Below are 15,273 nucleotides of genomic sequence, written 5' to 3' on the forward strand. Positions count from 1 at the left end.
AGCACATAGATATAGGATAACAATATAATGTCAAAATTATGTAAATATATAATTATGTATATTAATATATATAGAAATTCAGTTATAGGGTTATATACCAAGAAGGAAATGAGTTTTCAGGCACCTATGTGCATTTACTTTGTTCTAGGATCAAACCATAGAAGGTTAGAAGGCATGGTAATCATGAAGGAAACCAATGGTTAGTAAGATCTCCTAAGAAATACCACTCTCTTGAGACAATGAATAGTGTTTGTATAATGCTGGGTTTCCCAGTGCTGGCAAAAGGGGAATCCAAATTCTATTTCATGGGACCTTAATTTGGACTGGTACTTGTTTACATCTCTATTATAGAGAGCAACTAGGGATAAAATTGTCATAAAATATTTGATCAGCTTCATAAGATATAAATGTTTCTTTGGATTTCAGAATTAAGTAATCTAGACTATTTGACCTTTAAAATGTAGTTCTCAAATATTACAATTCTCTTAAAGTACTTGGCTATTTTTTTTCCCTGTGCCATTGTTTTGCTAAGTAAATAACATACAAAGCATCGAAATCAGTTAAAGATGTTTAAGGGCACCTAGTACTAAAGCAGAATTTGCATAAGAGAAGACAACCATGGCTGGAAGTGAAGTGATGAAATGTGATGTTCCATAGAGTTAAGGGCAGATCTGGGACTGAATCCAAGTGATCTGAGTCCAGTCCAAGTACTTCTACCCAGAAAGTGACAGAGTACTGTCTCTAGGCCAGACTGGCTTCACTAGCTGCACATGTTGGGCTGGTTACATATTATGTCTGTGGCTCTGTAGTCTTCTCTTTAAATTGAAAAGAATAATAGTAGCTACCTCATGAGCTTTCTGAGGGGAATACCTGAGTTAATTTCTGACAAGTGTCTAGAGTGCTTAGCATAGTATAAGCATGGGGTAATGGTTTATTGTTAGTACTATTTTTGACCTAAGCCAGTAAAAGATGCTACACTGGGGTAATACACACCAAACCCTCCTGGGTGTGCTGGAGTTGTTTTCTGTCATATCCCTATGAGCAGGCAGAGGCCTAGGGACCAGGATCCCTCAGAGACCCTTATCTTTGTCTAGAAACAAATTATATTGCTCTCTGCATTGCTGATCTTGCATATTTCTATACTTTCTGCCATTAAGGAAATCTGCATTCTCTAATTACAGCTGTGGGCTTCCTGGTGGCTCAGTGGTAAAGAGTCTGCCTACCAATGCAGGAGAAACACGGGTTCAATCCCTGGGTTGTGAAGATCCCCTGGAGAAGGAACTGGTGGATCAGAATTTTCTGGGGTCTCTTTAAACATATAAGATAAAGTAAATTCTGACATGCTGTCTTTGAAGACTGAGAAGGGGTGATATAGACCCACAGTGAGCATGCCTGCCAAATGATTGTAGCTGATACTGATGATCACTGATGATGTGTGGGGAATAAAATATTTTTAAAAACCACAGTTCATAGTCAAGAAAAATGAATATACTAACACCTATTTTTTTCTAAATTTATATTTGAGATTTACATTTAGATCAACATAAGAGGAATGGATATCAAGGAAGGGTAGTAGCTTTGAAAATAAAAGTTTTCATATTCTGTTAATATTGGTGATGAACCCTGCCCCAGTTTTAAGATTTTATTTTACTGTGATAAAATATACATCACATACAATTTATGATTTTAAGCATTTTTTAGTGTAAAATCCAATAACATTAAATACATTTACATTGTTCTGCTACCATCACCACTACTCATGTTTAGAACTTTTTCATCTTCTTGAATTGAAACTCTGTAATCACTAAACAATAAGTCTCTAGTATCCCCTTCCCATAAAGCCTGGCAACCACCACTCTATTTTCCTTTTTTATGAACTCCAGGAGCCTAATACAACTGAAATTTTATAGTAACTTTTCTTCTGTGTTGGGCTTATTTCACTTAACATAACATCTTCAAGGTGTAGCATGTGCTATAATTTCCTTCTTTTTTTAAGACAGATAATTTTCCAACATACCACTTTTTGTTTATCCACTTAATCATTAATACCCACTATATAGATTGTTTCTACCTTTAAGTTATTGTGAATAATGCTGCTATGAACATTGATGTACAAATTCCTATTTGAGTTCCTGCTTTAATTCTCTTGGGTATATGGATGATACATTTAATGCACATTAATTCTTATATTAAAGACTGAAGAGAAAAAATACAATTTGATTTCCTTCTCCTTCTCCATCTCCCTGCAATTAAAATTGGTGTGATCAATGAAAATCAATTTGGTAAAATCAATTGTGATAAGAGATACCATCATTAAACTATAGTAATGTAGCAAATAGTCCCTAATTGATTCTTTTGCTCTGTGTCCTTTGACATAATCCAAGAGTTACTTTAACATGTTGTGAACATTTGAATTTTTGAGCCAGAGTCCAAATGTCTACATGTGTTCATAAATAAAACCTTTAATAATTACTTGCTTTTTTGGTCTGATTTATTAGAATGTTAACTCTATAAGGTCAGAGGGACAGTCTGTTTTGCCCGCCTCTGTATTTCCAGCACACACCAGGTACATGGTGTATATTTTCTAAAAAGAAATTTAAATAATTTGTCTGTAAGCAAATTAGATATGACATTTCAGAGCACACATATATCTACATATACAATTTTCTTTCTTATATCACCTATATTTGATAATTAATTTTAATAATATTCTCACTGTGTTGCCTTTCTCCTAACATATTTTTAGTAATGTCTTTAATCCTTTGTCCATATTTGAAATTAGTAAGTATAGTTTAGGCTTGATATTTCAGTCATATTTTTTAGTCAGTCTGCAATATGGTTCTTCTTTCTCTTCCTATACATAATATAACTTTTAAAATTTATTATTTATCTTTAGGCATTTCATGAGCAACTAAAGTAAATTAAGTTGCATGTATGGTACATACATCTAACATTACCAAATATTATACAATAAGTGGCAAGAAATATTTTTCACAATCATAGGCTGCTTCCCTATATTTTTAAATCATATTTCTGCCAAGATCAGGGCTTGGCTGGCCCTGATCCAGGGTTATTTCTAATAACATTTTTCTGCTGCTCTAAGTATGAATTGAGAACTACTCAACTTACTTTCATTCCAATTAAATTTAGAAAGGAGAAACTTCCAGTGTTCAAGGCTAAAGGCAGCATCTGCAAATGTTCACCACTGAAGATTTATTACCCTCATCACTTCCTAAGGTCCCGTCCTCCTATCACTGTTCCACTAACACACTCTGTACTTTGTTTCGTCTGGGTTTGGCTTTGTGTTTCTTCTGCTTAGACTATCCTACTCATTTATTTCACTTTGAGAAAGTCCAATGACTCTGTATTTGTGTGTGTTCAGTCCTGTCCAACTCTGTGCAACCCCATGGACTGTAGCCCACCAGGCTCCTCTGTCAATGGAATTTTCCAGGCAAGAATAGTGGAATGGTTCATCATTTCCTTCTCTAGGGGATCTTCCCAATCCAGGGATTGATCAAACTTGTGTCTCCTGCATTGACAGGCAGATTCTTTACCACTACACCACCTGGGAATCCCCAGTGACCCTCAAATTCTTCATGTCCCAGGAAACCTTTTATGTTCTTTCACCAATGAAAATGTCTCCTTTCCTTAAATTCACACTATGTGTGCTTCTTGACTGCATTGATTGTCACAACATACACCTGCATCACTATATTGGTACACTTTCTCACGATCTCTCTCTGTATCTCTGTCTGTGTATCCCCACTTACATAGCATATTGTATTGCATGAAATTGGTTTTCTAAAATGTACCCCTCTCCCTAATCTGAATAATCCATGGATCAATTGAAGAAAGGAATGTCCTACAGAATTCTTGGCAGTCCTAAAGAAACAATCAATTACATCCCCGTTTCAGTTCAGTTCATTTCAGTCCCTCAGTCGTGTCTGACTCTTTGAGACCCCGTGAACTGCAGCATGTCAGGCCTCCCTGTCCATCACCAACTCCCGGAGTCCACCCAAACCCATGTCCATTGAGTCGGGGATGCTATCCAGCCATCTCATCCTCTGCCGTCCCCTTCGCCTCCTGCCCTCAATCTTTCCCAGAATCAGGGTCTTTTCAAATGAGTCAGCTCCTTGCATCAGGTGGCAAAAGGATTGGAGTTTCAGCTTCAACATCAGTTCTTCCAATGAACACCCAGGACTCATCTCCTTTAGGATAGACTGGTTGGATCTCCTTGCTGTTTAAGGGACTCTCAAGAGTCTTCTCCAACACCACAGTTCAAAAGCATCAATTCTTCGGCACTCAGCTTTCTTTATAGTCCAATTCTCACATCCATACATGATCACTGGCAAAACCATAGCCTTGACTAGATGGACCTTTGTTGACAAAGTAATGTCTCTGCTTTTCAATATGCTGCCTAGTTTGGTCATAACTTTCCTTCCAAGGAGTAAGCGTTTTTTAATTTCATGGTTGCAGTCACCATCTGCAGTGATTTTGGAGCCCAACAAAACAAAGTCAGCCACTGTTTTACTGTTTCCCTATCTATTTCCCATGAAGTGATGGGACCAGATGCCATGATCTTCGTTTTCTGAATGTTGAGCTTTAAGCCAACTTTTTCACTCTCCTCAATTTCATCAAGAGGCTCTTTAGTTCTTCTTCACTTTCTGCCATAAGGGTGGTGTCATCTGCATATCTGAAGTTATTGATATTTCTCCCGGCAATCTTGATTCCAGCTTGTGCTTCCTCCAGCCCATGGTTTCTCATGATGTACTCTGCATATAAGTTAAATAAGCAGGGTGACAGTATACAGCCTTGACATACTCCTTTTCCTATTTGGAACCAGTCTGTTGTTCCATGTCCAGTTCTAACTGTTGATTCCAGACCTGCATACAGGTTTCTCAAGAGGCAGGTCAGGTGGTCTGCTATGCCCATCTCTTTCAGAATTTGCCACAGTTTATTGTGATCCACACAGTGAACGGCTTTGGTATAGTCAATAAAGCAGAAATAGATGTTTTTCTGGAACTCTCTTGCTTTTTCAATGATCCAGCAGATGTTGGCAATTTGATCTCTGGTTCCTCTGCCTTTTCTAAAACCAGCTTGAACTTCTAGAACTTCACAGTTCATGTATTGCTGAAGCCTGGCTTGGAGAATTTTGAGCATTACTTTACTAGTGTGTGAGATGAGTGCAATTGTTCGGTTTTTGAGCATTCTTTGGGATTGGAATGAAAACTGACATTTTCCAGTCCTGTGGCCACTGCTGAGTTTTCCAAATTTGCTGGCATATTGAGTGCAGCACTTTCACAGCATCATCTTTTAGGATTTGAAATAGCTCAACTGGAATTCCATCACCTCCACTAGATTTGTTCGTAGTGATGCTTCCTAAGGCCCACTTGACTTCACATTCCAGGATGTCTGGCTCTAGGTGAGTGATCACACCATCGTGATTATCTGGGTCGTGAAGATCTTTTTTGTACAGCTCTTCTGTGTATTCTTGCCACCTCTTCTTAATATCTTCTGCTTTTGTTAGGTCCTTACCATATCTGTCCTTTATGGAGCCCATCTCTGCATGAATTCTTCCCTTGGTATCTCTAATTTTCTCGAAGAGATCTCTAGTCTTTCCCATTCTATTGTTTTCCTCTATTTCTTTGCATTGATCGCTGAGGAAGGCTTTCTTATCTCTCCTTGCTATTCTTCGGAACTCTGCATTCAAATAGGTATATCTTTCCTTTTCTCCGTTACTTTTCACTTCCCTTCTTTGGGGCTTCCCTTGTGGCTCAGCTGGTAAAGAATCCGCCTGTAATGCGGGAGACCTGGGTTCGATCCCTCGTTGGGAAGATCCCCTGGAGAAGGGAAAGGCTACCCACTCCAGTATTCTGGCCTAGAGAATTCCATGGGCTGTGGAATTCCATGGGGTCGCAAAGAGTCAGACATGACTGAGCCGCTTTCACTTCACTTCACTTCTGAAGAAGCCTCAGAAACATACAATTTCCAAGAATGAACTCTTGATTTATGTACCACAGTACCTGAGGGAGCAATGGGGACTGTGTAAAGGTGACCTGTTCAGAACAAAACCCTCTGAGTCATCCTTTATTTTCTCTAATGCACCACATATTAATATAATACATCAGCAAATCCTTTTGGCTTTCTTTTTATTTTCTTCTTATCATCTTCATATTCTACCACCATGGTTTAAGACACTACTAACTCTTGCCTGGACTAATGATGCATTGGGCTCGGTTTCTACTCTTATCTAAAACACTGTGTACCTTTTCCCACTCCTCACACTGCACAGCATTCAAAATAATCCCTTTGTATTGGATTATGTCACACTTCTAGATAGAATCATTCAAAGATTTTCTTTCAAAATACATCAAGGATAAATACCATATCCTAGTCCTGGGCTGCATCTCCAGTCTCATCCCCAGCCAGGCTTTTTAGTCACATTGAATTCCAAATTTCCTCCAGCTTTAGAGACTTTGTATCAGAATGCCCAGAATGCATCTTACCTAGAAATACACAACTCTTGCTCTTAACATGACATTGGATCTATAATTTGTTTCTGTACTAGTTTGTTTGCATTATCAGGGTGGGGAATTTGGAGGTCTTTGATTATTTTTCAATTGCTCTATGTCCAGCTTCTAGAACAATGCAGACTATAAACATTCAGAAATTATTTACCAACTGAATGAATGAACTGAATCAATCTTTTATAATACTAAACTGTAAAATAAGATAAACATCATCAAGAAAGGACTGCTATTTGTTAATCATAATACAAATTGGATATAATATGTTGGCTTAAATTTGTAGACCAATTTTAGTTTTAATTGATGATTCAAATCAAGAGTCCGAATCTGGCACTGTGAAAGAGATATTTTGCAAGTACACACACATGCTTTATTTGCTTGATTTTTCTTTCTTATTAAGAATGTTTATAAGCTGATAAAAATCACATATAAGAAGAACTCAATCATGATGATCCTGATAATAGGGAAAGAAAGGCAATTATCTACTCATGTGCCAAACTAGAAGCAATCAACAGCTGGATTTGCTTAGAGATATTTAGGTTTTATGTTTTTACATTAATAGCTATTTTAAAATTTGATCATTAAAATAGTTTCAGAAAAATAAATCTAATAAAGTCTTATAGCCTACAAAATTTCCCTTAGTGTAATGCAATATTTACAAATTTATTTCTTAGTTATAAAACATTCTTCAAATTTATGTACTGCTTACTATTGAACACATATTTGGTAATTAACTAAAGAAAAATTTCAAATTAGCAACTTTAATCTTAGATGTTGTATTTTTAAACTAGGTGAGCAAAATATTTCTGACCTATCAAGGTTTTTAAAAATCTTTACTAAAGTATTGATGTTAGTAGCATTATTTTTCACATTGATTCAACTAACATTTTGAATTTTTAAAACTGATTGCTAAAAAAAAAATTACAAAATTTGTTTCATTACTTCTTCAATTAGAAAATAGCAATTTTATATTTGCTATAAGACTCTATTCTGAGAATCTTTGGAATTATTCTAAATCAGACCTTAATATAAAAGGCATACAAAACTACTAGGAAAACATACATCTTAATATTCTATTCTATGTAAAACATCATAAGAAATTTGTTTCTATTTTTATAGTGAAAATAAAGTGCAAAAGTTATTCAGCATTCACCTCATAATTAATCTGTATTTAGTTTGACTAATTAAACTCATATATCTGTAAGCTTTAGATTTTCATTTAAACAATAGAAATATGCATTCAGTTAATATAAATTATATGGCTATAATTTATTTGCAAAATGTGAGCTATTTGTTTTCACTTTTAATTCTGTATCTCAACAAATGTTCTCATACCTTAACTCTTAGCACAGAAGCAAACATCCTTGCATCTTCAGACACACCTCCAATGTAGAATTTTTTCTGAAACACTGGGGGATGATCATTTTCATCCTGAATCTCAATATACACTTTAGCTGTATTGCCTGGAAGATAACAAACAGTATATATTTCATTGATGGTTACTCACTGCAAAAAAATGGAGTGGAGTAGACACTTACACTTTTTTTTTTTCCTGAACAATGTAAATAACTTAATTCAGATAGTCATTCCTATTTGGCATGCTTAATACCCTATACCCACAGAGGACACTGATAATGATGTTTCTGGCATCATGATGTTAAGTTGCTGCTATTTCTTTTAATTATAATGTCTTCTTAATTTATTTTACTGGATTTAATAGGCAGTAAAGTATTGCATTTTGCTAATTTTAGTAAAACAACTCAACAATTTGTATTCACAATTACTTCACACACATTACCAAATTACATCAAAATGACACAAATATATTAAACAACTTATGAAACAATAAAGTCTGCTATAAATTTTAAAACTTTATTCTTAAATATGTAACTAGCTTAAAATGCAGCATATATATATATAGTATGTGTGTGCATGCTCAGCCATATCCCACTCTGCAACACTATGGACTATAGCCCACCAGCTCCTCCGCCCATGGATTCTTCAGGCAAGAATGCTGGAGTAGGTTGCCATGCCCTTCTACTGGGGATCTTCCTGACCCAGGGATCAAACCCACGTCTCCTGTGTCTTCTGCATTGCAGGTGGATTCCTTACTGCTGAGCCACCCAGGAAGCCTGTATATAGTATATGTACATATACAGTATATACATATGTAACATATATATAACATGTATATATGTGTATGTATATATCTATCTATATCTATCTATCTATATAGTATACAATGGCTGGGTGAGGGACTTATTCCCACCAAGGGAAAACAAGTTTTACTGTGTATCAGAGACTATGCTGCATTTATTGAAAAAGATATAAGTGGAGAGATGTGTATTATATGACTTACAAACACCAGGTTTTATAATTTAAACCACATTAAACATACAATAAGGGATACATTTCTTCATCACATGTTTAATCTCACTCCTTCAATCATCACACCTTTAACGAAAAAAGTTTTTATTAGTCCACAAATGACTGTTTAACAAAGAATCTGATAAAAAATAACTTACAAATTAGATAAAATGAGGAATACATGATAAACATTTTGTAAAATGCAGATTTAAATTGCAAAAATATTCTGATGTACCTAAGTAAACTTTTCTCATGCATTCCATGTAGGATCAAATATAGAGCAACTGATCTACAAACTATCAGGCACACCTGTATTTTATTACTTTATTGTATTCTCAACCATAACTAATTAACATGAAGCTACTAGCACAGTGAGTAGATCATAGGTATATAATATTTCTGTGTCAACTGAATAAATCAATGAATAATCTTCATTATCCTTATAAGAATTTAGAAATGGGCACCTTTTTGCTTGACTTGGGAAAGATCAGTGAGACAAGAGAATTAATTCCAGAGTTTTACCACTGTCTTGCTGCTACTCAGTTCAGTTCAGTTCAGTTGCTCAGTCATGTCTGACTCTGCGGTCCCATGAATCACAGCATGCCAGGCCTCCCTGTCCTTCACCAACTCCCAGAGTCCACGCAAACCCATGTCCATCGAGTCGGGGATGCTATCCAGCCATCTCATCCTCTGCTGTGCCCTTCTCCTCCTGCCCCGAATCCTTCCCAGCACCAGGGTCTTTTCAAATGAGTCAGCTCTTCACATCAGGTGGCCAAAGTATTGGAGTTTCAGCTTCAACATCAGTCCTTCCAATGAACACCCAGGATTGATCTTTAGGATGGACTGGTTGGATCCCCTTGCAGTCCAAGGGACTCTCAAGAGTCTTCTCCAACACCACAGTTCAAAAGCATCAATTCTTCGACACTCAGCTTTCTTTATAGTCCAACTCTCACATCCATACATGACTACTGGCAAAATCATAGCCTTGCCTAGATGGACCTTTGTTGACAAAGTAATGTCTCTGCTTTTCAATATGCTATCTAGGTTGATCATAACTTTCCTTCCAAGGAGTAAGCGTCTTTTAATTCCATGGCTGCAATCACCATCTGCAGTGATTTTGGAGCCAGCAAAAATAAAGCCAGCCACTGTTTCCACTGTTTCTCCATTTCCCATAAAGTGATGGGACCAGATGCCGTGATCTTTGTTTTCTGAATGTTGAGCTATAAGCCAACTTTTTCCCTCTCCTCTTTCACTTTCATCAAGAGGCTCTTTAGTTCTTCTTCACTTTCTGCCATAAGGGTGGTGTCATCTGCATATCTGAGGTTATTGATATTTCTCCAAGCAATCTTGATTCCAGCTTGTGCTTCCTCCAGCCCAGGGTTTCTCATGATGTACTCTGCATATAAGTTAAATAAGCAGGGTGACAATATACAGCCTTGACGTATTCCTTTTCCTATTTGGAACCAGTCTGTTGTTCCATATCCAGTTCTGAATGTTGCTTCCTGACCTGCATACAGGTTTCTCAAGAGGCAGGTCAGGTGGTCTGGTATTCCCATCTCTCTCAGAATTTTCCACAGTTTATTGTGATCCACACAGTCAAAGGCTTTGGCATAGTCAATAAAGCAGAAATAGATATCTTTCCCACAATTCCTAAACTGGACAAACTGGAATCAATGAGAAAAAATGTGCTAGGCCAACAGGGAAGGATACTAGCAAGGAAGTGAGGCTAATGCAGACTATGCTTTTCTCTCCTGCAGCACCAGGGCTCTGATTTGCACCCTGGTCAGCCAGCAACAGAGTTCATCCAAAATGACACCCATTTTCATCTTAGTAGCAAGCAATTTTAAAATTCTGGAATCAAAGCTAAGATTTGATAGTTAAAAAAATAAGTGAATCTTAAAGTATAAGTGAAGATCTAATGGTCAACATGGTGATGATACTTAATGATACTATACTATGTACCCATATCTACTAAGAGAGTAGATTTAACATGTTACTACACACACACACACACACAGAACACAAACGTTACCTTTGTGAGTTAATAGATGTGATAACTAACTTATGGTACGCATTTCACAGCATATATGTATGTGGCTCAGTGGTAAAGAATCCACCTGCCAATGCAGGAGGCTCCAGTTCAATATCTGGATTGGAAAGAATCCCTGGAGAAGGAGTGGCAACCCACTCCAGTATTCTTGCCGGGCAATCCCATGGACAGAGGAGCCTGGTGGGCTATAGTCCAAGAGGTCACAAAGATTGGACATAATTTAATGACAAAGCAATAGCAATGTATATCAAAACACCACATTTTACAATTTAAATATACACAGTTAAATTTGTCCATTATATCTGAAGAAAGCAGGGGGGTAGAAATTATGATGTATCTAATCAAAGAATATAAGATAAATGGTGACAAGTCCAAAAATAATGAAATGTACCCCTACAGTTTAATCACTAGAATAGCATTCGCATACACTTTCTGATTAGCACACAATAAACATGACATGGTAAATTTCTGAAGCTCGCACACTGACTGAGTGTGAGAACTAAGGACTGTGTCATGATCTTTCATCTAATTTGGTTTTTGATTTATTACTAAGGCAGAAATTTGGAAGCAACTCTAATTTAAATTCATTTAAGTCTGCTATTTACCTCCATGAGTATTTTCAGAATCTTTTATTTTCTCCATATTATATCCTTTATTTAAGGTAGTTATGAAGCACATAACAAAAAAGAGAGATGCAGGAAGAGGTGCAGATGAGGACAGTAAAGTGGTATTGATAAAATGGATAAGAGAATATTGTGAGAACAACACAAATGCACGATGACCCGATACCCTCCTATAGTCTCCCTTCTGGTTGGGTGAGACAATGAGACCCTCCCAATGAGAACCACAGGGGATGAAAAATCATAAGCTGGATGAAAGATTTACTTGGCAAGAGTTTTGGTTAAAAGACATTGCAGCCCTCTATGCATTTGGGTGCCCAGTGCCTCATTTCCCTTCCTTCACTGACACTCTTTTTCTCCAATTTTGTATGAGAGAACATTTTCTTTAGGCAGTACCTTTAGGTTCAGCAAGTCAAGAAGGTCCAGAAGTGATCCTTTATGCAAGGAAATGTGAGCTACCTTCATGGGACTTAGTTTAAAGAATGAGAAAACTGAGCTACTAAGAAGTAAAGCTAAGAAAAAGAAGTACAAGTCAGAATAGAAAGCTCCTTGAATAGATCTTCTGTTCTATTTTAGACATCCTAAGTAAGCTGAAAAAGGTTCAGAAGAGTAACTGATAGCAAAAACATTAATGCTGGGCTTCCCTTGTGGTCTAGTGGTGCAATTCAGAGGACACCCCTTCAATCCCTGGTCCAGGAAAATCCCATATGCCTGAGGGCAACTAAGCCTAAGAGCCACATCTGCTGAGCCCACACATTGTTAACTCCTGAAGCCTGTGCACCTAGAGCCCGTGCTCTGCAACAAGAGAAAGCCCTGAAATGAGAAACCTGTGCACCACAACGAAGAGTAGTCCCTGCTTGCCACAACTAGACTTTATTTTTTTTCAAGACCAAATTTGGTGGATTTTTCCCTTTTCTTTCTAATGATTAATTTTGTGCTATTAGCTTTCTCTTGTTGTTATTTAAGTGCTAAGTTGTATCAGACTCTTCTGTGATCCATGGGCTGTAACCCACCAGGCTCCTCTGTCTATGGGATTCTCCAGACAAGAATACTAGAGTGGGTTGGTATGTCCCCCTCTTCAGAATTTTCCCGACTCAGGGATTGAATCAAGGTCTCCTGCATCTCCATCATTGGCCGGCATTTTTTTGTTTGTTTTAACCATTAGTGCCACCTAGGAAGCCCTGCTATCCACATGACGAGCCTATTGCCTATGTTGCATCGGATTCTCATAAAATACTTTCTAAATAATGATTCAAGGAGTAAAAGCAAGGGTTCTTAACTCTGATTAATTTTGCCCATCCAGAGATGCTTTTGGTAGTGATATCTGCAGAGGATGAGGCAGCGGGGAGAGTGATACTAGAATTTAGTTGGTAATGGCCAACGATGCTGAGAAATACCCTGTGATGAATAGGACACTCTCTTACGACAGAAAATTATCTAGCCCAAAATGTGAATAGTGATGAGATTGAAAAACCCTAATTAAAATGCGAGAGTGAGACAGATTAGAGGAATAAAAATAAAATGGAAAGTTTTTGCAAATATATAGCAAAATCCTCTTCTGAGGCCATGTGCATGCACATGCCTTCAACAAAGGACTCAATTAAAATGGGTAAAATGGACTGCGATTATTTGATAAAACATTGTTTATCACCATTTCCATTGAGTCCTTTTAAGTCGGGGATTCAATCTTGTTCATCTTCACTCCTATCATTGCCTATTGGCAGTGGCACCTGCTCCTGATATTCCCTCGGTTTGAATGCTCTAAACTTCAACCATATATCTAATTATTTCTAGCATATATACATCAAAGAGGTATTGATTATCATATTTGGGAATTAAAGAGCTTAGTCTGAAAGAAAACACACTAGACTAGACTGAATCCAAGGATGGTGTTTTTCTTATTGTTAAATACTCTGCAAAATGTAACACATTAAACTGATTTTTTGAACTGTATCAAATGTGATTCTATTGCAGAGACCTTTAAAAAGTGCTTGGATTACAAGATTTATGTATTTCTTACTTTGTTGGTATCAAAAGGTCAAAGTTAGATCCTTATTAAATTGTGTACACAAACACACACACACCTAACTTTTATGCTATTTTTCCTGTAATGTTATTATTGTACTTTATTTACTGGCAAATTAAATTTTAGAAGCACATAGTAGATGTTTAATAAATGTGGAATTAACTACAATTGCTACCAAATCCCTACCTGGTGTTTATTTAAATAAAATTAATCACTGTATTTCATCCCCATAAATGAGATGATACATATTCAAGCCCTGAAAAATAATAGTGCCAAACAACTGCATATTGTTTTATAATGAGTATCTCTCTTAAAGATAGTTGTTTTACATTTACTATTAGGAAAATGCTAAATCTAAAGTTGGTGATTCCATCAAGACATCTCATTATCTGTCGCCTCTTTCTTCTTTGACCCTCAAACTTTCCCAGCATCAGAGTCTTTTCCAATGAGTCAGCTCTTTGCATCAGGTTGCCAAAGTATTGGAGCTTCAGCATTAGTCCTTCCAAAGAATATTCAGGACTGATTTCCTTTGGGATTGACTGGTTGGATCACCTTGCAGTCCAAGGGACTCTCAAGAGTCTTCTCCAACACCACAGTTCAAAAGCGTCAATTCTTCAGTGCTCAGCTTTCTTTATGATCCAGCTCTCGCATCCATACACGACTACTGGAAAAACCATAGCTTTGACTATATGGATCTTTGTCAACAAAGTGATGTCTTTGCTTTTCATATGCTGTCTAGGAAGCATTATTACCAACAAAGCTGGTGGAAGTGATAGAGTTCCAGCTGAGCTATTTCAAATACTAAAAAAATTATGTTGTTAAAGGGATGCACTCAATATGTTAGCAAATTTGGAAAATTGAGTAGTGGCCACAGAACTGGAAAAGGTCAGTTTTCATTTCAATCCCGAAGAAAGGCAATGCCAAAGAATGTTTGAACTAACACACATTTGAGCTCATTTCACATGCTAGCAAAGTAATGTTCAAAAATCCTTCAAGGTAGGCTTCAGTAGTACATAAACCAAAAACCTTCAGATATACAAGCTGGGTTTTGAAAAGGCATAGGAACAAAATGTTAAATTGCCACTCTACATTGGATCATTAAAAAAAAAAAAAAAGCAAGAGAATTCCAGAAAAACATCTTCTTCTGCTTCATTGACTATGCTAAACCTCTGGCTGTGTGGATCATAACAAACTGTGGGAAATTCTTCAGGGACAGGAATATCAGATCACTTTACCTGTCTCCTAAGAAACCTGAATGCAAGTCAAGAAGCAACAGTTAGAATCAGCCATGGAACAACAGACTGGTTCCAAACTGGGAAAGACGTACAAGGCTGTATATTGTCACCCTGCTTATTTGACGTTTATGCAGAGTACATCATGGGAAACAGTGGGTTGGATGACTCACAAGCTGGAATCAAGATTGATGGGAAAAATATCAATAACCTTAGGTAAGGAGATGAATACCACTCTAATGGCAGAAAGTGAAGAGGAACTAAAGAGACTCCTGATGAATGTGATAGAGGAGAGTGAAAACATTGGCTTAAAACTCAACATTCAAGAAAACTAAGATCATGGCATCTGGACCCATCACTTCATGGCAAATAGAAGATGAAAAAGTGGAAGCAGTGACAGATTTTTTTCTTGGGCACCAAAAGTCACTGCAGATGTGACTGCAACCATGAA

General features: G+C 36.9%; 1 protein-coding gene across 1 annotated transcript in view; it reads right to left on the reverse strand.

The window, feature by feature from the left end:
• The window catches only part of PCDH15 (protocadherin related 15), a 1,286,954-nt gene that overhangs the window by 91,769 nt on the left and 1,179,912 nt on the right, over positions 1–15,273 (reverse strand). The window contains exon 28 of the mRNA XM_043476181.1: positions 7,863–7,990. Coding sequence (XP_043332116.1) covers positions 7,863–7,990 — 128 coding nt within the window. The remainder of the gene's footprint in view (positions 1–7,862; positions 7,991–15,273) is intronic.

Source organism: Cervus canadensis, chromosome 8 (assembly GCF_019320065.1).
Source record: "Cervus canadensis isolate Bull #8, Minnesota chromosome 8, ASM1932006v1, whole genome shotgun sequence".
NCBI lineage: Eukaryota > Metazoa > Chordata > Mammalia > Artiodactyla > Cervidae > Cervus > Cervus canadensis.